At 37.3% G+C, this 26,529-nt stretch overlaps 1 protein-coding gene across 1 annotated transcript in view; it reads right to left on the minus strand.

Annotated features, from left to right (window-relative positions):
- Positions 1-2,271: 2,271 nt before the first annotated feature.
- Positions 2,272-26,529, minus strand: part of LOC131060671 (zinc finger CCCH domain-containing protein 66) — a 125,723-nt gene continuing 101,465 nt past the window's right edge. The window contains exons 6-9 of the mRNA XM_057993992.2: positions 4,230-4,517; positions 3,626-3,970; positions 3,174-3,450; positions 2,272-2,961 (exon numbers count right to left, since the gene is read on the minus strand). Coding sequence (XP_057849975.2) covers positions 2,957-2,961; positions 3,174-3,450; positions 3,626-3,970; positions 4,230-4,517 — 915 coding nt within the window. The 3' untranslated portion in view covers positions 2,272-2,956. The remainder of the gene's footprint in view (positions 2,962-3,173; positions 3,451-3,625; positions 3,971-4,229; positions 4,518-26,529) is intronic.

The following is a 26,529-nucleotide window of genomic DNA, read 5'->3' on the forward strand; positions in this document are numbered from 1 at the left end:
GGCTCAAACAAGCTCCTCGTGCTTGGTACAAAAGAATTGATAAGTACTTACTAAGCTTAGGATTTTGCAAGAATGATGTTGATGGTAACATTTACTTGAAAATTTATAATGATGAGATGTTTATTTTGGTTTTGTATGTGGATGATTTATTTCTCACTGGTAAAAAAAAATTAATCATAAGATGTAAGAAGGAATTAGCCTCAGAATTTGAAATGAAGGATTTAGGTCTAATGCATTACTTCCTAGGGTTAGAAGTATGGCAAAAATCCAATGAAATTTTTCGAAGTGAGAAAATATACTATTGATATTTTGAAAAGATTTAAAATGATGGATTGTAAACCCATGTATACTCTTATGAAATCTAACTTAAAGAAGTTAAGTGTTTCTGCAGCTAACTCTGATTTTGTAGATCCAATTGAGTACAGGCAGTTGATTGGATCCTTGATGTACCTAGTCAATACTAGGCCAGATATCTGTTATGTTGTGAATGCCCTCAGTCAGTTCATGAGCTTACCTAAACTTGTTCACCTGGTTGTTGCCAAGCACATTCTAAGATACCTACGTGGCACTATTGGTTATGAGCTAAAATATTCACTTAATACCTCAATCTTCTTGGAAGGCTACTCAGATTCAAATTGGGCAGGGAGTGTCAAGGACAAGAAAAGTAATTCAGGTATCTGTTTCAACTTGGGCTCTGTAGTGATCTCTTGGACATGTAAAAAGCAATCTTCGGTAGCATTAAGCATTGCAGAAGCTAAATACATTGCAGCATTTGTTGCATCCAAAGAAGCAGTGTGGCTTCGCAAGCTCCTTGTTGGATTATTTGGGCAAGCTAGTGGTCCTACCACCATTCATTGTGATAATCAAAACTGTATAAAGATGTCAATAAATCCTGTGTTCCATGACCGGTCCAAACATGTAGAAACACACTATCACTTCATTTGGGATATGGTGCAAAGAGGCGCCATTCAACTAAGTACATTAACACAGATGAACAAGTTGCAGATATCCTTACCAAACCCTTATCCAGAGTGAAGTTTGAATACTTCAGAGACAGACTTGGTATTGTGGAAAATGGAACCCTGATTAAGGAGGAGCTCCAATCTCAATGACCCTACCTGTTGCACTTTGATCATTCTTTGCTTGTGTGCAAGAATGAAATGTGTCCAATCTATGCTTGTGTGCTAGATGGAAAATTGTAATTATGTAAAGACCCACTTGTGTATTACATTTTCTATGCTTGTGTGCTAGGTGGAAGATGTAATTCTATGCTTGTGTGCTAGGTGGAAGATGTAATTCTATGCTTGTGTGCTAGATGGAACTCTAAAGGTTCATATTATGTACTCTCTTCTTCCCTAGTTAAGAGGGAGTGTTGTTTGTAACTAGGCAAGATGGGTTCGGATTGCCTTAAGGTAACATCTGAACCCATATAGGACTGGGTCCTATCCTAAAGGGGTAACGTGCCCCCAAGATAAGCTCAGGCCCTATAACTTTCACGCCACCCTAAAATGCTCCATGCTTCAAATAAATAAATTGGCGCCAAAAGGAGGAAGGCTGACTTGGATTTAACAAAGGTTAAAGACTCGTATAAATAAAGTCAACTTGCAAATACAACTTCACTTCATCACATGCAATTAGCGAACTATCTCTGCAATTAAAAGGTGTGAAACTTGAAGAGGATTGTGTGAACTTGTCCAAAGGATATAAGGCATTTTTGGTGGAGACTTGGTGTATCTAGAAGGACAGATCTGATATACAAAAGAGGATCAGATCTGGAAAATCAAGCTAAATATTGTATTTGTACAATTGAAAATGAATACATAATCTGACCTGTGGGTCTTTGATGCTGGGTTTTTCCTCCTTGAGGTTTTCCCAGGTTATTATTTTGTGTTTGTCTCCTGCTCTCTTGTTTCATTTGTGTATTTACTTGATTATGATTTACTAAATGCTAACAAATAATTAAATGTTACAAATCTGATTACTGAACTAGGGCACAAATTTAACAACAAATGCCAAAAGAATACTCAGAACAACACAATACAAAACACAGCACATTTAATATATTTTAAGTAATTCCCAGGATAGATTTGAAAGTAAAATCAGTCTCATGGGCTGCCAATAAAATTAGAAATTAGTCACTATTAGTCAACAGAGTAAATATTAAAATGAACACTAATTTTTCAAACAACCTGTGACACTGCCAAATAATTTATTAGAAATATTACAACTGTAGCTTAAAGCCATTATAAAGGTGATTTCAAAACACAGAGAGATCAGCTAATCAGCTTTCTATAGATCATCAGTCACCTTGTTTGGTAAAAAATGGAAACAAACACCCTAATTACCACCTGCAACCAACGTTAATGTGCTAAACCTTGTTCCTGATTTAATAACTGAGGTAGTAAAGTTGGAATTTGTCAAAACACAAAATGTGTTGTATACTTCCGGAAGATTGGAAATATAAGGAAAGTGATGGACAGATTTGAGCACTAATTACAGGCTGGAACCTTATTTGTAGTCAGGATCAGTTAAGTTGTTTCTCATTAGGAACATTAATACTCTGCAATACATAAGCATTATGTGCAACATTAACATAACTGAAAATGTTTTGTAGCTGAGTATAGCTTTCCATATAGAATTCTGATAAGTTCGAACAAGCAACACCACTATATATAACAATGCTTTTACCACTTGAGTCTCAAATCTGGGCCAAAAGAGCCAACAACTTCTGGTGATTTTTGAAGTTAATGTCACATAATTCAACCTTTGCCATGTTTCCGAAGGAACAGAAATCATCCATATGTTTCTGAAATGTCTTCAGAAAGTTGATCGTTGGGCAGTTCAGCATTCGAATGAACTCATGGATTGCTACTAGGGACCATCAGTGGATGGTCAAATTTGCACATCAGTCCAAATTTGTGGACACCATACTCACTGTAAAATGCGTGTGCAGGCTTTACCCTTCCATCAAAACAATAAAATAAATGTGAGCAATAAAAGCAGAAAATGCCATCAACGTCTCCCACACAGTTTTTCTGAAAGGTCTTTCTTTGAATAAAGGAATTAACACTGTGTGAAAACAAATACAAACTACTAAGCAACTAGAAAGAAGGGCGAAAATAAGCACAGAAGCACTAATAGGATGCAGGGGTAGCCCATCTAACTAAGCTTACTTGTAGAAAATTTCTCACTGCCCTCCTTAGGATGGTGATATCTACAAGCTGCACCAAATTTACAAACCCCTGTTTTCTTGTAATGTTGACATTCTGGCTGCCCAGGCCTTTCTGCATATATCTCTTTCTGCATGGCAAATTCTGGATCCAGTGCTACAGTTCCATCCATAGTTGCATAATATATATGTTGCTTATTAGGGTGCTTCATAGCATTTGCAATGTTTGTTGCGCTTTTATCTTGCATCTCTTCTTTCAAAGAGAATGGACTGGCATGAACCTAAGAAAAAAATGCACAAGCCTTTAAAAAACAAAGCCATGGCCTAAACAGAAACGTTGTAAACAGTTTGTTCACTTAATCAAAAATATTGCAATAAAGAATGGTTTCCAAAGTAGATGGCAATTTGCTCAAAATATGCAAAGCAGTTCTTAGATATCATACCAAAAGTACTTACATAATTCACTGGGAGACTTGTTGGGTTAAGCATGCTTTCAGTCGATTGTTCGAATCTTTCCTTAGGGTGGTGATATAGACAACCATCGCCAAATCTGCAATCACCTGTTTTCAAGTAATACTGACATTCAGGCTGACCAGGCCTTTCGGGGAATCTGCAGTTCTGAATGGTAGCTTGTAATTGTACTGCAGGGACCATGGATGCAAAAGGCATTGGTTTAGACACTGAGTAAACAGATCCTTGAGTGCTTGTAGCTTGATCATTCAATTGTTTAACATTGTTCTCAAAATCAATTCCAATGGAGTGTTGTTTGTTTTCTGAAGATGGCAACAAACTTTTTGGACCCTACACAAAAAAATTAACAATTCATTTTTAAGAACATATAATGCTATCTTTGAGAAAGAAATTTCTCAGACCATGATCACACTCAAAACAATTGACAATCTATTCTTAATGGAAAATGTATAGCTATTTTTGAACATTAAACGTTTATGTTTATTATAAGTAAGAACTATTCAACTGCAAAGAAAATATCTCTAAACGAGAAAAGAAAAAGTGAATATAGTACACGATGTTATCCTCATATCCTGGGATAAATGCTTACAGATAGTTCAGTTCTCTTTGGATGATGAAATTTGCAAGCTGCACCAAATTTACAGGTCCCTGTTTTTAGGAAGTGTTGGCATTCTTGCTGGCTGGGTCTTTCAGGAAATATATCGCTGTGTGAGTCAGTCCTTGTAGATTGCAATCCAAAAGGCCTGACAGCTGAAGAAGATAAAGATCTAGAATCGTTAACATGTGTACCACTTAAAGATTGACCATTTCTTTGCATATTCAGTATTCCAATAGGGCGTTGTTTTCCTTCCAAAGATGAAAATCCACTTACAGGTGCCTGACAAAAATCAAACATGAAGATAATAAACATATTGAAAACACTTTTACTAATCTCCAAAACTAAAATATCTATTAGCAAAATTTGACACTAGAAACTACAATGAAAAAAGCTACTCAATAGTAAAGTATCATATAGTTGATCTTGGAATTGATTTTAACTTAATCAGTAGCTTCTATATAATTTGTTACACTATGCACCATACAGAGTTCATGAAATTTATTCTTAAACTAAATTCTCACAGGAATGATCCTCTGAACAAATAAACAAAATTTGATATACATTCTACAGACCATGTTGCCCTGAAGGACATTAAAAGTCATCAATATCATAATCAATTATGCAAGCGAGCCTATTTATAATAACTATTGCTCACTCCTACCAGCTAAATTTTCTGTCAAACAAAAAGATGTCTTGATGATGCTTTCAATTTTCAAATACAAATGAACTTCCCAAACATTTATTTACGATGTTTGAACTACATTACCGATTTCATCAGAAGGAAAAACATGGCATGACTAAATTTCATCTATGCTCATGCATCAATTACTTAGATTTCATGATTGGATGAGAATGGGAGAATACACCATTGCTCACCTGTTCCATTTAGCAAATTCTTGTATATCCTGCACTAAGTAGAATAACTGTGGCCTTATAACCTTAAAATTTAGGCCAACCACAGGGTGGTTCAGTAATGCCAGCTGTGTAAGAACATCTCCACTCTCCAAAAATTAATGTCAACTAAATTGTATACTTCCATAAATATAAAACCAAACTAACAGAAGAGTTATAAATGACCATAACAGCACACAGTGCTTATGGTTATGCATTGCATCATAAAAAAGCAGTCTTCAATTATATTCCCATCCTCCAAAACTACATTAACTGATTAACATGACGAACTTTAAGAAATTAGTGCTATGTGCACAGGCACCGGTCTGTTCCAAGGTGAATAACATTGAATAACATTGTTGCCCAGCAGTAGAGTGTATACGAACTCCAAATATATTTTTCAACATTTATAGCAATGGCAAAAGATGTGGTTAGATACAATTTCCTACCCAATTGGCCAGCTGTTTGCTCAAACCAAACTTGACCAAGGTCTGAAGTGGGAAGTTCCAAACACACCTGTCAAAGGCCTCAGAAATGTCAAGTTCTATGAAGAGAATCAGTTAATTTTGTTGTTCTGATGAGTGTAAAAGCTCTTGGATTGCAATGACATTATCCATTATGTGGCCTTCCATGCACAAAAGCAAGTGGTGTTTTTTATACGATTTTGCAGAGAAAAGGCTTTAGCTAAAATGCAAATAATTTGGAGATGATCGTGTTGTGTCTATGATCCAAACTTTGACTAATTTAACTTTTTTAACAGCTTCTCTGTATTTTGGAGCTGAAGGCATGTGGTTTCATAGATTGCAAATATTTTCCAAATTTTGATGATTGTGGGAGCAGCTATTAAAAAAATTATGTAAAAACTACTATATGAAAAAATAATTAAAACAAAAAATATAAACAAATTGGCAGTTGACAATACAATAAAAAAGCTAAAATTTATACTAAGTTTGAGAAAATGACAAGCAGCACGAATAATGACAAACATTTTTTATTTGATAAGCATATTATTCATCTATGTTACTGGGTATGCCCTTTAGGCTTCCCACACCCATACTAGGTACATCCAGGTACGGGTTCACCCGGGGGTACGCCCTGGCTACGTACCCAAGCGTCTAGGAAAGCCCTAGTACATAACCGAGCATACACAAGGATACCCAAAGGCTCTAAGCATCAAAATATCAAATTAAAAAAAACTTTTATGACATTTTTTCATCCAAAAACCCTAAAATGTCCCTCAAAACATCATTTCACCCAATACAAAGATCATTTTGCTCTCTTCACTTCCATCTATCATTGGGTTTTTCTCACATCTAACTTGTGCAGCTTATCATTTCTGCCCCTCAAACCCATTAGGGTCTCCACTCCCAAACCCCCACTAGTTAGTGGGATCTCTTGTCATATAAGAAATTTGATTACAATGAGGGGGTCTAGGAGTGGAGACCAGAATCAAGAACTTAGAAAACTAAATTTATCACTATTAAATGCCTACTAATAAACATAAATATTAAATATTTAACTCATAGTTTAAAAACTCGCGGGCTCGCCACGGACTCGCCTAGGAGTGGAGACCAGAATCAAGAACTTAGAAAACTAAATTTATCACTATTAAATGCCTACTAATAAACATAAATATTAAATATTTAACTCATAGTTTAAAAACTCGCGGACTCGCCACGGACTCGCGAGGCGAGTCCTGGCGAGTCCTCCTTGCGAAAGACTCGCGAGTCTTTTGTGAAAGACTCGCGCGAGTCTTTTGCTCGGACTCGCGAGTCTTTCGCAAGGACTCACAGGACCAAGAAATTATTCCTGAAAACACAAACTCTTTTTTTTTTTTAAATTTCAACTCATTTGGCATTTTCTTTGGTTATAGCAGGTTTGTAGGGTTTAAAGAAGGAGAGAGAAGACGATAAAATCAGCAAAAGAGATCTAGGTAAAAAAAAATTTCTCTTTCTTTTTTTTTCATTTGAATCATTTCAATGTTTTGAAACTCAAAAAAATCTTGAAAAACAAGGGTATATGCCAAATTTTTTTCTATTTCCTTTCCTAAGTTATTTCCTCATATTTTTTTCTTGTTTTTGAATGCTATTTTTCCCAAATGATTCATTGTCATTTTTTTTTGTTGATTTTCCATAAAACCCTGCTGATTTTTTTTTTTCATGTTAAATCAGCAATGGCAAGTTCAACTCCAAGGGCAACCCCAAGGTCAGGAAGACAAAGAGATAAAGCATGGAAATATGGGATTCCAGGAAGCAAAAAGGGGGAGGTCACTTGCAACGAATTTACAAAATGGATGACTGGTGGAATCAATAGATTAAAATATCACCTTGCACAAATACCTGGATATAGTGTGGAGGCATGCCCCAAATCAACTCCTGAGATTATCAGAGAGATGAAGGCCATTCTTGCTGAGAATGATATGCAAAAGGAAGAAAGGCAAAAAACAAAAGAAGCCATGGCAGCTGCAATGAATCCCACATTGTCCACTTCGGGTCCCATTGGTCACACTCGGGGTCGTCAATCACTTTCATCTTTTGGTGACAATGAGGGTGAGGCTAGTGGCACTCCTGTTAGATCAGACCCTAATTTTTTTGTACCACGCAATGTTCCAGGTGCACAACCTTCACTTGAAGGTACAAGATGGAATAGAGAGAAGCATGAACAAGCACGGATAGCAGCTTCAAACTTTTGGTTTTAGAATTATCTATCTTTCAATGCAGCAAACAATGTGTATTGGGAAGGTTTTGTTAATGCAGTAACAGTTGCGGGTAAGGGGTTTAAGGCCCCAACAGGTTATGACTGCAGTGGGCCATTGCTAGAGAAAGCTGTAAAAAATACACAAGATGTGGTTGATGATCAAAAAAGGTATCGAAAGAGAAAAGGATGCAGCATTTTATCTGATGGATAGACAGACGGATGGAATAGGACTCTTCTCAACTTCTTGGTGGCTTCAAATGGTGCAATGGTATTCATAAAGTCTATTGATGCCTCAAATGAAATAAAAAATGCAGAGACTTTGTGTAATATGTTGGATGGTGTGGTTCAGGAAGTTGGAGTTGAGAATGTTGTCCAAATTATCACGGACAACGCAGTAGCATATGTATCTGCAGGTAGAATGCTTATGGAGAGGCATCCTTCAATTACATGGAGTCCTTGTGCTGCACATTGCTTGGACTTGATGCTAGAGGACATTGGGAAGATTGGATGGGTGAAAAAGGTGGTTGAAGATGCAAGAAGTGTCACCAAATTCATCTACAACCATACTTGGGTGCTTGCTTTGATGAGAAAACACACAAATGGCAAGGACCTTGTGCGACCTAGAGTGACACGATTTGCTAGCCACTTCATCACTTTGCAGAGCATTCTTAGTGCGATTCCTCATCTTAAGCAGATGTTTGTGTCAAATGCTTGGTTGGGGTCTGCATACTCCAAAAGACCTAAAGCAAAGAAGATTGTGAGCATTGTTTTTGATGAAGGGTTCAATAAAAGTGGAGAGGAGTTGACTGCGGTAAGTAACAAACACAAAAGTAAAGTTTATACAATCTTGTCTATTTGCTGATTTTATTTTTTAGGGGTTGATTTTGTACTAATTTAAAATTTGTTTTCATTTTTTTAGGTGACAGAACCTTTGGTAAGGGTTCTTCGTATGGTGGATGGAGAGGGCATGCCAATGGGTTTCATTTATGAGGCCATGGATGGGGCCAAAGAGGCCATTTCACATTACTATCGTGGAAATACAAGAAAATGTGAAATCCTTTGGCGCATCATTGATCGTAGGTGGACAAACCAACTCCACCAACCGATACATGCCTTCGCCTACTTTTTGAACCCGAAATTCTACTTCTCTGATTCATTTAGGGTTGATGAGGAGGTCATGGCAGGTGTTATTACATGCATTGATAACATGACGCCTGATCCTGAGTTGAGAGACAAGGTTCTTGATGAGTTGGAGGTGAGATTTGACATTTGCAATTGCTCTATCTTTATTTATGAATTCGGAAATGTTCATTATTGAATTTGAGTTTGACACTTTGACTATCTATTTCTGAATTTGGAAATGTTCATTGTTCAAGATCTACAAAAGTGCAGAGGGGAGACTCTTCTCATCACAACTAGCAATTGATAGGAGAGGAAAACAACAACCAAGTAAAAAATTTATTAACTTAGTTCAATAGTGCAAGAAAAAACCTACAAACTTGATTGTTACATTTTTTTTCTCAATTCTAATATTTCTAAATGTTTTTTGTAGATTTATGGTGGGAGAATTATGGTGCTGGCACGCCTAATCTTCAAAAGATAGCTATCTGTGTTTTGTCTCAGCCATGCAGTGCTTCTGGGTGTGAACGAAATTGGAGTGTATTTGAGAGCACTCACACAAAGAAGAGAAATAGATTGACACAAAAGCGGCTCAATGATCTAGTATTTGTTTGGTACAACCTTCGCCTTCGAGTTAGACAAGTGGAGGGTGTTTCACATGAGGCCATTAACTTGGATGAAATTGATCCATATGGTGATTGGACCATGAATGAACAAAATGATGGTGACGATGTCCTCCTTACCGAAGAAGAAATTGCAGAAATAGAGAGAGGAGCAGCACAAGATGCAGAAGGAGCAAGATTGGATGAAATGGAGGATGAAGATGAGGACGAGGACGAGGACTTTGACTTTGAAGAAGAATCATCTCACCATTTAGATACCACAACACCCACTTCTACTACTTCTAGCTCAAGGCCTGAAAAATTGAGCTATATTAGGAAAAATACAAAGAAGAAGATGTAGTGTTCTCTTTGGTTTGTTCATTGTTGTTTTTCACATTTGGAGTTGGACTTGGACATATCATTATATGTAATTTTGTGAACATTTATAAACTTATGCTGCCATTATACAATTTAGAGTTGAAACTTGAAACTTGAATATGGTGCGAAACTTGAATATGCTGCCATGAATGATGAAATTTCAAATATTGCGTGTTTGTAGATCATATGACATGTGTAATGTTTCAATTATGGCACTTATGTTCTCTAAATGCATTAATTTCCTTATGTTTTTTTTGTAAAACTACGGTTTTTTTTTTTGGCAGTCTTTCGCGAGTCTTTCACAAGTCCGAGTCCGAGTCCAAATTTTTGGTTTGCTGAGTCCGTGGCGAGTCCGAGTTTTTAAACTTTGAATTTTAACTATCAATTGGCATATTATATTTATCTTTATCACTACCATTTTGGCATTTGGCATTAGTCAATGATGAAGTATCATACTATCAAATGTAAATATTTAGTTTTACAATTCTGTATATTTCTTTAAATGTTTAATGTGTGTGTGTGTGTGTGTACAAGGGCAACAAAAAATTGCTCGTACCCATACCCGTGCCCATACCCATAAAGGCAACTTCGGTATTCATCAAGTTCAAGATACAATATGTGGATTACTACAAAAATATACTGCCTTATCTAAGTCATCATCCAATGCAAATTCCACGACAAACTCCTTGTCACTAATGCTACTCAACTCGTCTAGCTCTTGCAACTGAACCAAACTAACCCTATATGGGAAACCTAATCCTCATCAACGTGTATCAAATCCCTAGTCTACATACCATTTTGTCATTACACTTCCCCTATACTCAACCATCTTTTGATCTATAAGACACAAGGCACCATGTGCAATCACAAGCTTCTCCAATTTCCTAGAGGCAAGCATGTTCCTCTTGATAGAGTGGATGAAGTTGTATGTAGACTAATTCCTCTCAGCAATAGAGGAACCCCAAACTTATGATAAGAGCCAATATACTCAACATGTTTATCTTGATGGAGGCCCTTGCAACTATCACGGACTCTATCTTGTCAAACTCATATAGCCCCTAAGTTCAAAAAATTTAGTCTGCTCATGTCAAATCAGCATGCCTCCTCTATAAAGTTCATCTTTTTAATGGCTTTCATTAAGAGTCTGTTCACTTCCATGTCTACCAAGCCTTTAAACATACCAGTTCAAGTTTAGAGCATTGATAGCCATATGCAACAGCCTTCTTAAATCCTTATAGAACTACAAAGTGAGGTCTCTCTATTAAACAACAGCCTTCATTTGCTCATAAGTAACCTCCGAGGTTGGGACTATTAAAGTCCCTATACCTAATCACCATGAAAATCAGATACATAATGGAGATAATGCATTTGGAAACTGACTAAAAAGTGTCACTCTTCACCCTCAGCCCCTGTATGTATTTAACTCAATGCACCAATTCCACTCAGGCCATGATAATTAAGAAAGGGCTCTTGCAACTCAATCATTCTCTCCAATATAATGATGTGCGATGCCTATCCAGTTTCAACTATTTTGATGAATTCTGTTTTTGGAGGACTAAAATATTGTTTGTGGCATGCAAAGATTGCAGACAAACATCTGTACATCTCTTGCATCAGCTACAACTTGTTTGATACATTCACTTTCATTAATGTCCTTAGTACATTAACATGGAATGCACACGACATAGTCCAATAGATATTTTGAGAAGGCCAATCTCCTCAATGGTGTTGGCAAGAGACACTGGACAAGTCATCCGGTATTGTCATTGATGGCAACCCAAGTCAGTTATCCCATCCGCACTATGTGATTTGATCCTACCGGAAATCAGATTGGAGATTGGTTCAAGTCCGGCAAGCTAGAACAGAGTATTTGGCAAAGCTCAGTTTTTTGATTGGTACATATTTCCGGGTTATCATTTTGTATTGTGGATTTCAAGGAAGGTAGATGGATGTTTGGATTGCTCTATTCCAGAGTTTTAGTCTCCGATGATGATTGGTTCGTGCGTTAGAAGCCTCTACGTATCGGTTTTCAGTTTGGCAATGCAGAATGGCAGTTTTGTGTTGATAATCCTTATGCGGATTATGTGGATCGATTTTGGTGATTCTTTTTGTGATCTAGGTATTTCTCTGAGGGTTGAGATAGCATGTGGACAATTGTTTTGGTCCACATTGGTATTTGAGTTCGAATTGAGCCGACTATGTGGACACATTTCAATAATGTTCTAAGTGTTCTTGAGCCAACTAGCGATGGATGCGATTTCTTGTTGCGGATATATAAGATCGATTGTTATGATCATTTTGGATATAGGTGGGTATGCGGAAGGTGTTGATGATCGATTGTGTGCAGTTTCACGTGCGCGGGTTAAAGATTTGTGCTCCGGATTATGGTAGAAAAGTGAATAAGAAAAGTATAAGGCAGAATATGAAATGTAGATCAAGCATAAGTAGATGCTATTATTTAGTTCATATACTTCAGTAATTTGTTGTAATTCATTTGCAGGCAGTGAGCCTCTCTTTCTTAAGCAGTGAGCTCTAGGCAGCGTGCCTGAATGCATGTGCATTCCCATTGTAAAACTTTATATTTGAGTATACTCATTTGTGAATCCCATCCCCACCGTGGTTTTTCCCTTGACTGGGTTTTCCATGTATAAAATCTTTGTGTTATGGTGTTGTGGTTGATTGCTGTGTGTTCTTGCATCTTTCTTTTGGTTCAATGTATCAAGTGGTTGAAGGAACAAATTAACAAAGTTAAAATTTGCTGAACACTGATTTGTTAAAGATGGTAACTTCAGCAGAAATCATGCCTGCCAGTTTATGAAATTCTCGAGCTCTACATTTGTTTTTGAATTGCTTCTTAAAAAGTTCTAAAGTGTATCAGTTTCATCTTTCTTATATTGACTTCCTCTTAGCTGTCACCGACCTTGTCTAGCTGGACAAACGTTTCTTTCCTCCGTTGAAGTTCAACAGCTCATGGAGTATGTCGATGATGTTTGGCTTTCCACTTTCAGTATTCTTCTTCTTGGATTCTATTGGGTCTTTGTGTGGGCTATATATACATTCAGTTTTGATGATCTCTTGGTTAAATTCTCAGGAGAAGGATGTTGGGAATATGTATCTACTCTAATCTTCAGGGATTATTATCTTTGTTCAACTGTGTTCTTTGAGGTGTGCAGATTCATTCTATTGACATCATATTCTACATTATTTTGTAAGCGATTTTCTAACAGTCATCTTCTATTTGAAGCATTATCAATCATTGTAAAAATGACTGTCTTCTAAGTGTGACAGAATTGTACTTATTTTGAGCTTTCAATAAAATCTATTTTGGTGTGGCTGGGTTTTTCACCCTCAGGTGGAGGGTTTTCCCAGGATAATTTGTTGTGTTCTTGTTCTCTTAAGTTTTCTTAAGTTCTTTTATTTGTGTTTATAGCAATCCTAAGTCAGAATATCAAAAGAACAAAGCTAAAAGGTCTCCGATAAGACAACCTAATGCTCAAAAGTTCAATGGCAATTGTTTTGTTTGCAATAAATTTGGTCATAAAACTAGTCAATGCAGAACTAGAATAAATCAAAATGGTCCATCTTTCTCCGGTCAGTGTTTCAATTGCAATAAGTATGGTCATAAATCAAGTAAATGCAGAAGTATGATGAATAACTTTCCAAATAGAAGGAATGTTAGATGCTATGCATGTGGTACATTTGGTCACATTGCTAATCAATGCATATCAAGAGGAAAGCAAGGGAATTACAGACAAAGAAATGTTGTGTGCTATAATTGCAACAAATCTGGTCACATTTCAAGATTTTGTAGAAGCAAAAATGTGAATAGGAATGGTCCGACAAACAAGAACAAGAATGTGCAGACAGATGATAAAGGAAAAGCAAAAGTGGATGAGATCAATAATCAAATGAAGAAGACATGGGTAAAGAAGATTTTGATACAGGAAATGGATCCGCACTTGACTCTGGTGCTGGAAATTCCTCCGGGAATTAGTTAAGGCCTTTGGCCTAGGGGGATTTTTTAAGATAATCTTATTCTTCCCTGCCAGAAGTTGGTGTCGGAATGCGGTAGATTGTCAGTAGTTGTATTTTGATATTGTAGATGTTTTGGAAGAATCTCCGGTAGAGATTGAGCGTTATTGATGATTTGAGTGGGAATTTTTGTGAGCAATCTATGAAAGCAAGGTGTCTGGAAAGTTTAGGGCAAGCGCATTTATTGCACCAAAAAGTTAGATATGCGAATGATAAAAGGCAACTTAACCCTTTCATTTGTCACTTTGCGTTCAAGAGAAAGAAGCTGAAAGCACTCTGCAAGCAGATTTCCCACTGATCGAAGTGTAAAGAAGATTTATGCGTGAAACCCTAGTCTAGCAAAGTAAGGTATTTTTTTGAAAGAGTTTGTGAATTTGATAATTCTGAAAATGGATACTCTGTTGGTAGTTGATATTACTGAGAGATCATGCCCAAAGTTGAAGAAGCACTCTTACAAATTGGTAGAAGATAATCCGCTAGGTGCATTTTCATCAATTTTGTACGGTGTTCTTCATGTCGACCATATCAATGCATACATTCATACAAATCTTGAGGAATTAGGAGGATCCCAGTTGCTAAATCTGTACTCCAATCAGATTTTGGGAAAGAATTTCAAGATCAAGCCCGAATTCAATGCCTTGAAGGAGAATAATTTTGCGCAGGGCGTTAGGTTTCCAGTGTTTGACGAGAATGAGTGGGTCCAATATGTTGTGAGTCGAATTCATGATAAATTCATGTGGTTGAATCAGCCATTCAAAATCACTAAGGATGTAATCAGAACAGTCATAGGGTTTAGCTCATCCGGTGGTTTGCCCGCGCTCCAGTCTGTGAAGAATCAAATGGTTACCGATGCAACCGGTTCCAAATTTAATAAAAGGGCTATGACGATCAATAAATTATTGAGCCAGATGTGAAGTTTGCTTCTATGGTTGTTGGGTACAAGGTTTATCACTCCAGCAGGGAGACTTCGGTATCTGGTACTGCAATCTATGTTGCATACCAGATGGTGAAGGAGAACAAGGAGTATGACCTATGTGAGCTACTCCGAAGCCAACTGCTGGAGAATCTCACTTCAATCAAGAAGGACAAGAAGAATACATTCAAATATGGTACTTTGATCTTATGCATATTCTTCTATTTTATGAATGAAGTTTCGGGTATTAGTAATGTGCAATAGGCAAGTGAGAGACTGGTAGCAGTACAAATCAGAGATCTTTTATATAGCATTGGAGATAGCAAGGCATGAAGAGCTGCACTTTGAGGATACTTCAAGAATTTCAAAAGTATGATGCAGGCTAGGGAAAGGATCCCTAAATTGGTTGTGGAGAAATACAAAGATACAATTTGCTTCATGGTTGAAATTGATCAATGCTTAATGGAAGCAGTTAAGGACAGTATGGATCATGCCCATGGGGTATGAGGTAGATGAGCAGATATTGGAGGTGTACGCTCAACATCTGTTGAGTAAGCCCGTTGATGTCTCTGAGGAAAGGTTTGGTACATTCGTTGAGGACTTGCAACTGCATAAGCAATTCAAGAAGCCTGAGATAGTCCAGAAAGTGAGAAAGGAAATAGAGGAGTACACGGAGAGCATTGGCATTACCAAAGAAGCAATCCGGGAGGCAAGGAAAAGGAATATGCCAGTTGCAGAGGAGCCAGTCAAGGTTAAGAAAGCTAGTCCGAAAGCCTGCTCCACAAAATCAAGACAATTCAGAAGCTCTCCACCCTCCTCCTGTTCCCAAAAGCCAACTAGCTTTGTAAAATCTAAAGCCAAATCATCCAGTAGAGAAGGAAAGAGGAAGAAAGATAAGGGCACAAGGGTGTATATTGTTGTTCCTTATGATGAAGAGACTAAATCTGATTAAGAGGTGAAGAAGATGAAGTCCAAGGGCACCAAAGCATCAAAAGTTTCTAAGGACAAGCCCTCTGGTGGAGAGCAAGCAAGTAAAGAAGATGAAGACTGATTCTGACAAATCCGGTATGTCAATTAGAGATGTGGAGAAAGATGTTACAGTGCAAGGTAACTTAAAACCACTCTCTGAATTCTATGATAAGTTTGATGAGGTCAGTCAAAGAACTCTAGAAGAAGCCACTATCAAATATTTGAACAAATTCAATAGAATTCTTGTAGAGATAATGTCAGAAATTCCCAAAAGTTTATATGATGTCTTGGAAATGAAAAGAGTTAGTGCTCAAGCTAAGGATGATAGACTGAGAGAATTTATCTTAGTCGATCTATGTCCGGTGATATCTATGGAAGAAATAAATAAAATACTTAAAGAGGCCAAAAAGGATTTCAGTAGCAAGACAAAGATTAATAAGCTCATGATTGGGCAATCAGAGGAAGTGATCAAAGATACAAAGAAGATCTTGAAGTCAATCCTACTTAAGAACCAATTTGATGTTGTCTCTGAGGAAGCTCATGGTGGTGGTGACTCATTTGTTCCGGAAGTTCATGAAATGCAATCAAAAGATGAACAAGTTAAGGTGAATGCTCCTTCTGTTCCGAGTGAAGAAGAATTGAATAAAGGTGGTAATGTATCAGTGAAAGCAAATGCAGTTGAAGATACTCAGAATCCTCGGTTAGAGTCAACTAAGACATCTATGAAGAATGAAGTCCCATCAAAGGAAGAAGCAGAGAAAGTGTCTAAGGAGAAGGAGGTTGAGGCCAAAGAACCTGTTATAGAAGCAAGAGACACTACAGGGGCAATGAAGGAGATCTTGGAGAAGGATCAGCAAGAATTGTTTGATCATGATTTGGTTCAAGGTCCTATCAACTTAGCCACTCTATCCCCTATTCAAAAATTGCAATTAGCATCATTTGCTCAAGCTAAGGCAAGGGAGGAGATGTTGAAACCTCATATTGAAGACAGTGAGCTACTCAAGCTTGCATCTAGTGTCTTGGAGAAAATCATGCCTCCATATGTCAAGGATTCATCTGATACTCCCTCCAATCAGCCAAAAAGCCTAATCAATTTTGTAAGTACTCATTTTGAATCTCTTGAAAAGTCAACAAAGGTCAAGGTCCGAAATGAGTTTGATTCAAAAAGGTTCAGTAAGCTAAAGGGAATGATTGCAAATGATAGAGTTTTGTTAGACACTTGTGTTAAGAGTATTCAAGATGTCTTATCTGAAGGAGGCAGTGTCTACAAATCATGTTTGTCATTGTCCAAGTTTACTAAGGATATTGAGAAACAGATCAAGGAGCATGAAAAACAATAGACAAGTATATCTCAATCTTTTGATCCTTTGATTGTCTCAGTGGCTAGTCAAGAAGGTCAAGTCATTTCTTTGCTTGACAAGATTACGAGTTTAATGCATAATAAGGACAAGGTTGTCAGTAGGGTTGGTGACCTCTGAAGTCTAATTGGTCCCAAGATGGAGACAATGTTCAATGCCTTGAATGAAGCCCAAGATGCCATAGCCACAAATGATCACTCAGATCTTCAGTCGACAGAGATGCATACATATATTTTCAGTGGCCACATCTCAATTTTGAAGAGTCTGAAGAAAGGTTGGCACAATGATTTGAGTTTATTGAAAAACATTTTTGCAGACGTATTTAAGTTTTTGTAAGTTGATGAAATCTATTTGTACATATGCAATCTGTTCATAAGCTTTTTGTACAAGGTTTGGTATGTGGAACCCCGCCTTTGCCATTGATGTCAAAGGGGGAGTGTAGGGTAGTGAAAAATGTTATAATCATCTCAGGGGGGTCTTTGGGAGTTTTGGAATTTTGATTTTTTGAGTTTTGCAGTGTATGTTGGTACAAATTCCAACACTTAGCCATTTTTCACTTAGTGTTGCCATCAATGCCACAGGGAGAGATTCTTGGCAAGCGACATTGCATAGGTCATTCGGTGTTGTCATTGATGGCAACCCAAGTCAGTTATCCCATCCCCACTATGTGATTTGATCCTACCAAAAGTCAGATTAGAGATTGGTTCAAGTCCGGCAAGCTAGAACAGAGTATCCAACAGAGCTCAGTATTTTGATTGCTACCTCTTTCCGGGTTATCATTTTGTATTGCAGATTTCAGGGAAGTGTTGTGACGTTTTCACACATCGCCCCATTGCAAATGGGGACCCATGTTTTTTGTTTTTTAGGGTTTGTTTTGTAGGTCTTTTAGGGTTTTGTCAGTTGGCCCTTGCATTTTGAGTGTTGTCGGGGAGATCAATAGGATAGCAAGTCCGGCTTGAGTGATGTCTTGATCCTGAAATTTGGCTAAGTCTGGAATGTCCTGAAATTTGGGCTAAGTCTGAATGTCCTGATCCTGAATTTGACTAAGTCTGGAATGTCCTGATCCTGAATTTGACTAAGTCTGGAAACTGAAAAACCTCAAAAAACTAGATTTTGCAATATAACTCCTGGAGGTCTGAAACCACTCTCAAACACCCTGAAAGTATATATGGAATATAACTTAAAGTATAAGAAAGAAGAAAGATAGAAGGAAATGTCACTTGTCACTTATACTTAAATGTTATATTCCATAAAAATTATCTTGATAGAGAGTTCAAAAAGTCAAATTTCGCTCCTGTCCTTCACTGAGGGTCCAAAGCGAAAAGCGCTCATGTCCCTCTCCAAGGGTCCAAGGCGAATCGCTCCTGTCCCTCACCAAGGGTCCAGAGCGAAAAAGCTTAGTGGAGTCATTCCTGACCTTGTTTGGACAAATTGAGACATCAAAGGCATGATGGAGGACAAAATGAACGTGATAGAGCATCCAGACTTGATTAAGGACGATGAAATGATGGAGTATTTGTCTAGAAAGGTAAATTCGCTCCTGTCCCTCACCAATGGACCAGAGCGATTTTATTCATATACACATTTTTAGACCTTGTTTGGACTCGAACTTTTATTCATGGCGTGTAAAGAGATGATATTTTCCTCAGCGAAGGAAATTTGAAGTGAAAAGTAAAAAGATTTGGCCCTGAGAGCAAAAATCGCTCCTGTCCCTCACTGAAGGACCGGAGCTTGAATCCCAAATTTGCATTATCCTCACAAGACTTAAATAATTTTGCGATTGAAAGAGGCCAAGGGGAGTGTGCTCTGTCCGTTGAATATAATTTAAGTGGGCCACAAAGGAGAAAACCAACCTAAATGACAAGTTCGCTCCTGTCCCTCACCCAGGGACCAGGGGTATTTTCAAAGGGTGCTCCTGTCCCTCTCCAAGGGACCATAGCGATTTTCCCTCAAGGCAAGTTTTTGGCAAAAGGAAAGCAAGTTTCGCGTTTGAGGTGGGTGGAGGAAGACACAATCGATCCGTTGAAGATAATTTTCGAAGCTAGCAAAGGACGAATTGGCTTGTAATTGCAAAAGTGCTCCCGTCCCTCACTGAAGGACCGGAGCTTGAATTTCAAATTTGCACTGTTCTTGCAGGATCAAGACAATTTTATGATTTGAAGAGACCAAGGAAAACATGATTTATCCATTGAATATAATTTGGAAGGCTAACAAAGGACGGATAAGCTTGGATTTGCAAAATAGCTCCTGTCCCTCTCCAAGGGACCAGGGCGAAAAACTTAATATCCAGTCCTTCTCGCCAAGTTTGGACAAATCTAAGCCAAGGCGCGAATTTGAAATGATGTTTAAAATGCCTCGAGGTGGAAAGGATTTACAAGGACCACGAATTTTGATGACAATTGGCAAAAGGCGCTCCTGTCCTTCACTCAAGGACCAGGGCGAAAATCTTGGGAAAGCACGTTTTTGCCTTGAAGAAGCAGGTTGAACATGCATTAAAGGACGAACGAAGATCATTGTTTGCCTCCAAACTTGAAGTAGCGATTTGAAAGACACAAACCAAGGGCAAAAGGTGAAATCGCTCCTGTCCCTCACCAAGGGACCAGAGCGATCTTGTTAATAGCCATTATTTTTCATGATTGGGCGCCAAATATCCTTCAAATTACATTAAATACCAATTTCGCTAGAACTCCAGGATATTTTAAAAATTAAATTGACATTTAATAAGTGCGCATGGTATTTAATAATTAATTTTGAGCCTAAAAATCGAATTTTTTTTAATTATAAAGGCATTTAAAATTAATTATTATTATTTTAAAAAAATAAAATAAAATTGGAGCGCTTGGGGTATTATTTAATGTTTTTATCAAGTCGGCCTCTTCTTTTATTAATTTTTATTTATCTTTTGGCCTATTTTTCCAAGTCGGCCCATGGAAATAAAATGGTGAGCGCTCTATATATTTGAGGCATGTTTTTCATTATTCAAATCATTCACTCATCATTTCAAGTGCGATTTGGAAGAGCAATTTGAGGAGCGAATTTCTACCAGGAGTGGAGACTAAGAAGGGCGAAATTCATATTGAAGGCTATTGGAGAGGCGTATTTCTTGCTAGATTGGAGGATAATTTCCAGATTTTTGAAGACATTTGAAGGCGAATTTCCAGATCTTGAAGAAGCTAGTGGAAGATGGAGTTCTTTTCCAAGCTAAAGGGGGCGCATTTTGCTAAAGGGAGTCTTGATCTACATTTTGCCTAGCGAATTCTCCTATTTTTACATCATTTTTTAGAATTAATTCCCAAGTGGAGGTATGGCGTAATCACCTTGGCAACATTTTTGAAGATTTAAATTTTGCTTTGAAAATCCTAAATTAGGAAATGATAACTCAAGATTTATCATGAAGTTTCCTAATTAAAATCTTGAATCTTCCTTTTAAAGTTTAATTTTTTTCAAAGATATATTACTAATTTTGAAATGTTGTGTAGGTACCAAGATGGCGACTCCCAAGCTCGAAAGATCCACAAGTCAAAAGACTCTCCTCAAGGAAAATCAAGCCAGATCAAGGACGATCAAGCAAGGACAAGGACGACCTTCTTCGATCCAGCCTAGCATCGACAAGGACGATCTTATTTGGACTAACGTCATCAAGGGCGACCTCTTCCAAATCCAGCATTCCAAGGCGAGGTACATCATCATCCTGCAAATCAAGGACACAAGAAGTCAGAACAAGGGTTCGTTGAAGAAGCAAATAGTTCCAGATGAATTAATTAAAGCTAGCTTCTCAACAACACCAAGTTGAATATTTACCAAGTTACAAGTGTCAGACGAGGTGGCATCCTAGTCATCACTTCTCCAGTCAGTGTGGTCCACCTCAACATGTCCAGATTCAATGTACCTAACTCATGGAAGGTGGCACAAACTCCGATGTACCTACCCCGGCTATTCATTGGTGGAATTTTCTAGAGAGGACATGTGTCCAAGCAATACAATTTTATCATTGGTCAAGCATTAAATGTTATGTAATGGTTGTAACAAACCCTAATTAGGGTTTTCATTGTTGAATCTTGGCCATTGATCTCGAATTGATCTAAGCCATCGAATTGTATTGTGGGCACTATATAAGCCCTGGCATTTCATTTTGAAAAGGCAATGAGCAATTAGAGATAGTATGTAAATAGTTGAAGCAGTTAGAAGATAGAAAGTAGTTAGAAGGTGATTAGAATAGCAATTAAGAGTAGAGTAGAGAGAGAAGGCAAAGATTGTTGCCAAGAGGTTGTTGTAAAAGACTTGTAACTTCATTGAAGAAATGGTGAAATTTATGGGTCAATTCGACAATTTGCATGGTCTTTATACTTCTCATATTTGATTTCATGTTATTAGATGAGTGGAAGAAATATGCTTGATTGATGGTGAAATTCGCATATCCATACTACTAGCAGTTTGTTGATTGCAGACTTGCCTTGTGTAGTCAACTGGAATTGTTCAGCTTAAGCTTAACTTCAATTGTCGCTTCTCCATTGATATGCATCAACCTGATGGTGTCTATGCCTGCAATGATGATTTGAACATCATAAAGCTTCCCTTCGAAGATCGCACTAGCCTTGTGGAGATGGTCCTGCGATGTCAAAACAAGACCTAGTTAGAGTTTCATCAAAGATCAATCATTGCTCCTACATTCTTAGTATTAGGATTAGATCCTCTCTTCGCCCTCATCTTTTTTCCTTTTTTTCAAGTCAAAGCCAGTAAGAGCCTATGTTCCAGCAATATTCAAAGAAAATCAGAAGTTCAATCATCAAATGTAAGTCCCCTTGTGATTCCAGCAAATCACATCATACCACAAAGAGCTTATCCACACGTAGAGACCCAGATACAAGAACCTTGAAGTCATCCTGATTGATCCTTTTTCGCGATATCTTCAACAATCAGAGGCTTTACTCAAGAGAGGATAAGGTACCTTTAGGTATTTTATTCTGTGTTTGATAGTGTACAAAATACACGTCAACAGGAAGGTAGATGGATGTCTAGATTGCTCTATTCCAGAGTTTTAGTCTCTGGTGGTGATTCGTTCGTGAGTTAGAAGCCTCTATGTATCGTTTTTCAGTTTGGCAGTGCAGAATGGCAGATTTGTGTTGATAATCCTTATGCGGATTATGTGGATCATTTTTGGTGATGGTTTTTGTGATCTAGGTATTTTCTTTGAGGGTTGAGGTAGCGTGTGGACAATTGTTTTGGTCCGTATTGGTATTTGAGTACGGATTGAGCCGACTATGTGGACACATTTCAATAATGTTCTAAGTGTTCTTGAGCCGACTAGCGATGGATGTGGTTTCTTGTTACGGATATAAGATCAATTGTTATGATCATTTTGGATATTGGTGGGTATGTGAAATGTGTTGATGATCGATTGTGCGCAGTTTCACGTGCGCAAATTAGAGATTTGTGCTCCGGATTATGGTAGAACAATGAATTAGAGCAATATAAGGCAGAATATGAAATGTTTGTAAAATGTGCTTAACCGGAACTATAATCAAACATTTGTAGATGCTATTATTTAGTTCATATCATAGTTTTAAAACTCGTGGACTCGCCACGGACTCGCGAGTCCGTGGGAGCCACGAGTCGACTTGCCAAGGACTCGCGAGGCGAGTCCTGGCGAGGCCATTTGAAAGACTCGCGAGTCTTTTGCACGGACTCGCGAGTCTTTCAGATGGACTCGCACGACCTAGAAAAACCATCAGGCCGAGTCCTTGGCGAGTCCATTTGAAAGACTCGTGAGTCTTTTGCACAGACTCGCGAGACCTAGAAAAACCATCAGGCAAGCTTTAAAACTGAGTTTTTTTCGTTTTTTTGGCCTTCATTTGGCGTAACTCCCCCCCTTTTTGACTTTTTTGGGGGTTAAGGGGTAACCCTAATTGGACGTGGGCCAATAGAAAAATAACACCCGACGCCTTTATTATAATAAAAGTATATTAAAAGTATTTTTGGCGCTGCCCCTTGACCCCAACTTGGGGGTGCTGCCCCCAAACCCCCATCAAAAAATATAGGGGGAAACTGCGCTGATGGAAGTAGGGAAAATTTAACCTCCGAGTCTGATTAGGCTCCATATAACAACATAATTAGCATTGAAGAAATCTTGGTATTATACATTTTAGAGTTGAAAGTTTGAAACTATGAGTATGAATGATGAAATTTCAAATATTGCGCATTTGTTGATCATATGACATGTGTAATGTTTCAATTATGGCTCTTATGTTCTCTAGATGCATTAATTTCTTTATGTTTTTTTGTAAAACTACGGTTTTTTTTGCCGAGTCTTTCGCGAGTCTTTCACGAGTCCGAGTCCAAGTCCAAATTTTTGGTTTGCCGAGTCCGTGGTGAGTCCGAGATTTTCAACTATGGTTCATATACTTCAGTAATTTGTTGTAATTCATTTGTAGGCAGTGAGCCTCTCTTTCTTAAGCAGTGAGCTCTAGGCAGTGTGCCTGAATGCATGTGCATTCCCATTGTAAAACTTTATATTTGAGTATACTCATTTGTGGGTCTCATCTCCACTGTGGTTTTTCCCTTGACCGGGTTTTCCATGTATAAAATTTGTGTGTTATGGTGTTGTGGTTGATTGCTTTGTGTTCTTGCATCTTTCTTTTGGTTCAATGTATTAAGTGGTTGAAGGAACAAATTAACAAAGTTAAAATTTGCAGAACGCTGATTCACCCCCCCTCTTAGTGTTCCTTGATTACAACAAATAGCATCTCTAAGGATCTAAAAAAGAAAATTTCCATACTTACAATTCCTTGAGAAGTCAACTACCCTAATGAATAAAGGTTCTACTTACATTTGACCATTCCATTGATGAGTAGAGGATGTCCAATGTCTTCACAACCATCCATAATAATGTTGCATCCAAGTGATACCCCCATGTGACCTTCATTACTTCCATTAGTACATTTATCTTGGAATAGTTCTTATCCAGGATAATGGTACTCAATTTTCTTCAAATAGTTCTTGGTCCCACATATGAAAGCCCAACTCGTTCAACATTCAACAAAGTCTTCTTAAAATAAGAAGAGTAAAAACAATAGTTTCCCACGACATCATTTGTCTCATCTCAATATATCTACCAACAAATTTGTAACTTAACCCATTGCTACATGATTCCCCTTAAGCTTACTACACACCACATAAAACTAATAACTCGTGCATATCAATTACTAGTAGTTATAGAAGGAGCCAATGCCAAGTAACTTAAGCTATGAAGACGTCACTCTTCCACTGTATCTCAACTCTCTATTTAGGCAAAAGCTCTCCACATACCCCAACCCCTTCATCAAAGATGTGTAGGAGGCGTGCACTAACACTAGCTTTGCTACTTGATATTGAGTGGGCAAAAATGGCATTTCCATCAATGCAACTCCCCTATATTAAACTATTTTATTCACATCTATTCTTGTTGCAAATTGTCATAATGGGAACTTCTTATGGAACTTCATCTACCACTTTGAGTGCTTGCTTCAGCTACCCTTTCTCCTCCCCAATTTTCACTACCAATTTTTGGATCTTTCAACATGTTAAATTCCTCATTGTCATTAAGACTAAAGGAACGTGTATTGCCATTGCAAAAACAAAACAAAATTTACTATTTACTACTAAAAAATTGTCAAGGACTCAATTTTAAGTTATACAAAAAAATTTCCTTTTGTTTTTGTTACACCAAATCACACAAGGCATAGAAGCATCAAATACACAAAATTCGCAATTCTTCTTTAAGCTATCTAAGAATCCTAAGACATTTGATTCAGTAATTACAACTAAAAAGTAAAAAGATAAAAACAATTATTAACTGTTACAAAGACAAGTATTTTTGTTTTGTATTTATTACTTCATGTTACTTCAGGCATAGAAGAAAAGATACACAAAAGTTGCAAATGTATAAAGTCTTAGATAAAAGCAACTCTCTGTAGGCTCAATTGAAAAAATGGTAGAGCATATGCAGAAACTAATTGCAAAAACCAAACTATTGTCGTAGATATACAACACTGAATGATATGAAAAGCTAATACCATTTGAAATTCTCCAATGTCAATTATAAAATACATTGCATTGGCTTATAAAGCCTTGCTTTCCCATACAAAACTGTTCAGACTCCAAACTATGTTACAAGAAAGTAACTCCCAAAACCAACTTTATCAATTACTAATATTAAAAAACTAACACCTGTTTATTTATTTATTTATCTAATTTATACTATAGATTTAATATTAATTCCAACATTCCCCCCTTTATTACATCAATCAAACAAAGGACAAAACCTGTCGATTGAACACAGCAGCCCATCTAGAAATCAAATGAACCATCTCCACCATATCTCCTCATTCATCCTTAACACACCAAATTGACAACATCAACAAATGTCCTAAGTTTGAACAAGACCTGTGAATTGAGACATACTCAACTATTCACAAGAATACCATTCTGCAAATGAATCGAGACATATTTAATTATCCACAACAATATTTCTTCGAAGGATCGGGATATACCCAACTATCACTAAATATAAATCACTAAGTTTGTGGATCTCAGCATACTACTCAACCATCCATAGATACAATACGTGAAACCACCAAGCCCAGTCTTACTCCAAGAAGGGACACAAATGTAGAATTGGTGCTTCACTTGCAAAGTACCATCTCTAAACAAGAAGCTATCTCAAGATGATAAGATTCCTCCAACCTCCTCTTTGTCCCTACTTAGTCCTTAACAAATATATTCCTCCTCATTGTCATGGTGGATAAATCATTATTTTGTATTGCAAAACCACAATCTTCTATCTTGATATCAATGGCAGCCAAAGCTTTATTTGTCTTGAACTTGCATCAATGAGATCCTTGGCATGTTGAATACAATTCATCAAGTCTCCCCTATTGAAATAGTAGACCTATTCTTGACAAGCAAAGCAATTTCTTCATTAATCAAGTGATTTTTCTGGAGTCAAATATCTTCATCAATTAAGGAAGAAATCACACTTTTCAAACTCAAATTAAGTTTGTTTAAAGTAGATACGACATTATCAAAACTTAAGGCATACTACTCAATAAAATTGCTTTAGCATAATCATCTTAAATCTTAGAATTAATACCAACAAGTTGATTGAGAATAAGTCAAAATGCATTTACGTATTGAAAAATCAAGTCAGATTCATTCATCTTTAGGCCAAAAAGTTTTTATTTGATTGGAATCTTGGCACTAGAAGCTTGGGATCTAGAAAATGTACTAATACCATCCCCATATTTGTGTTGAGGTCTTTATAAGATCAATGTGTGCAAGTACGCATCCAATAATCC

This window comes from Cryptomeria japonica, chromosome 10, assembly GCF_030272615.1.
Source record: "Cryptomeria japonica chromosome 10, Sugi_1.0, whole genome shotgun sequence".
In the NCBI taxonomy this organism is placed as follows: Eukaryota; Viridiplantae; Streptophyta; class Pinopsida; order Cupressales; family Cupressaceae; genus Cryptomeria; species Cryptomeria japonica.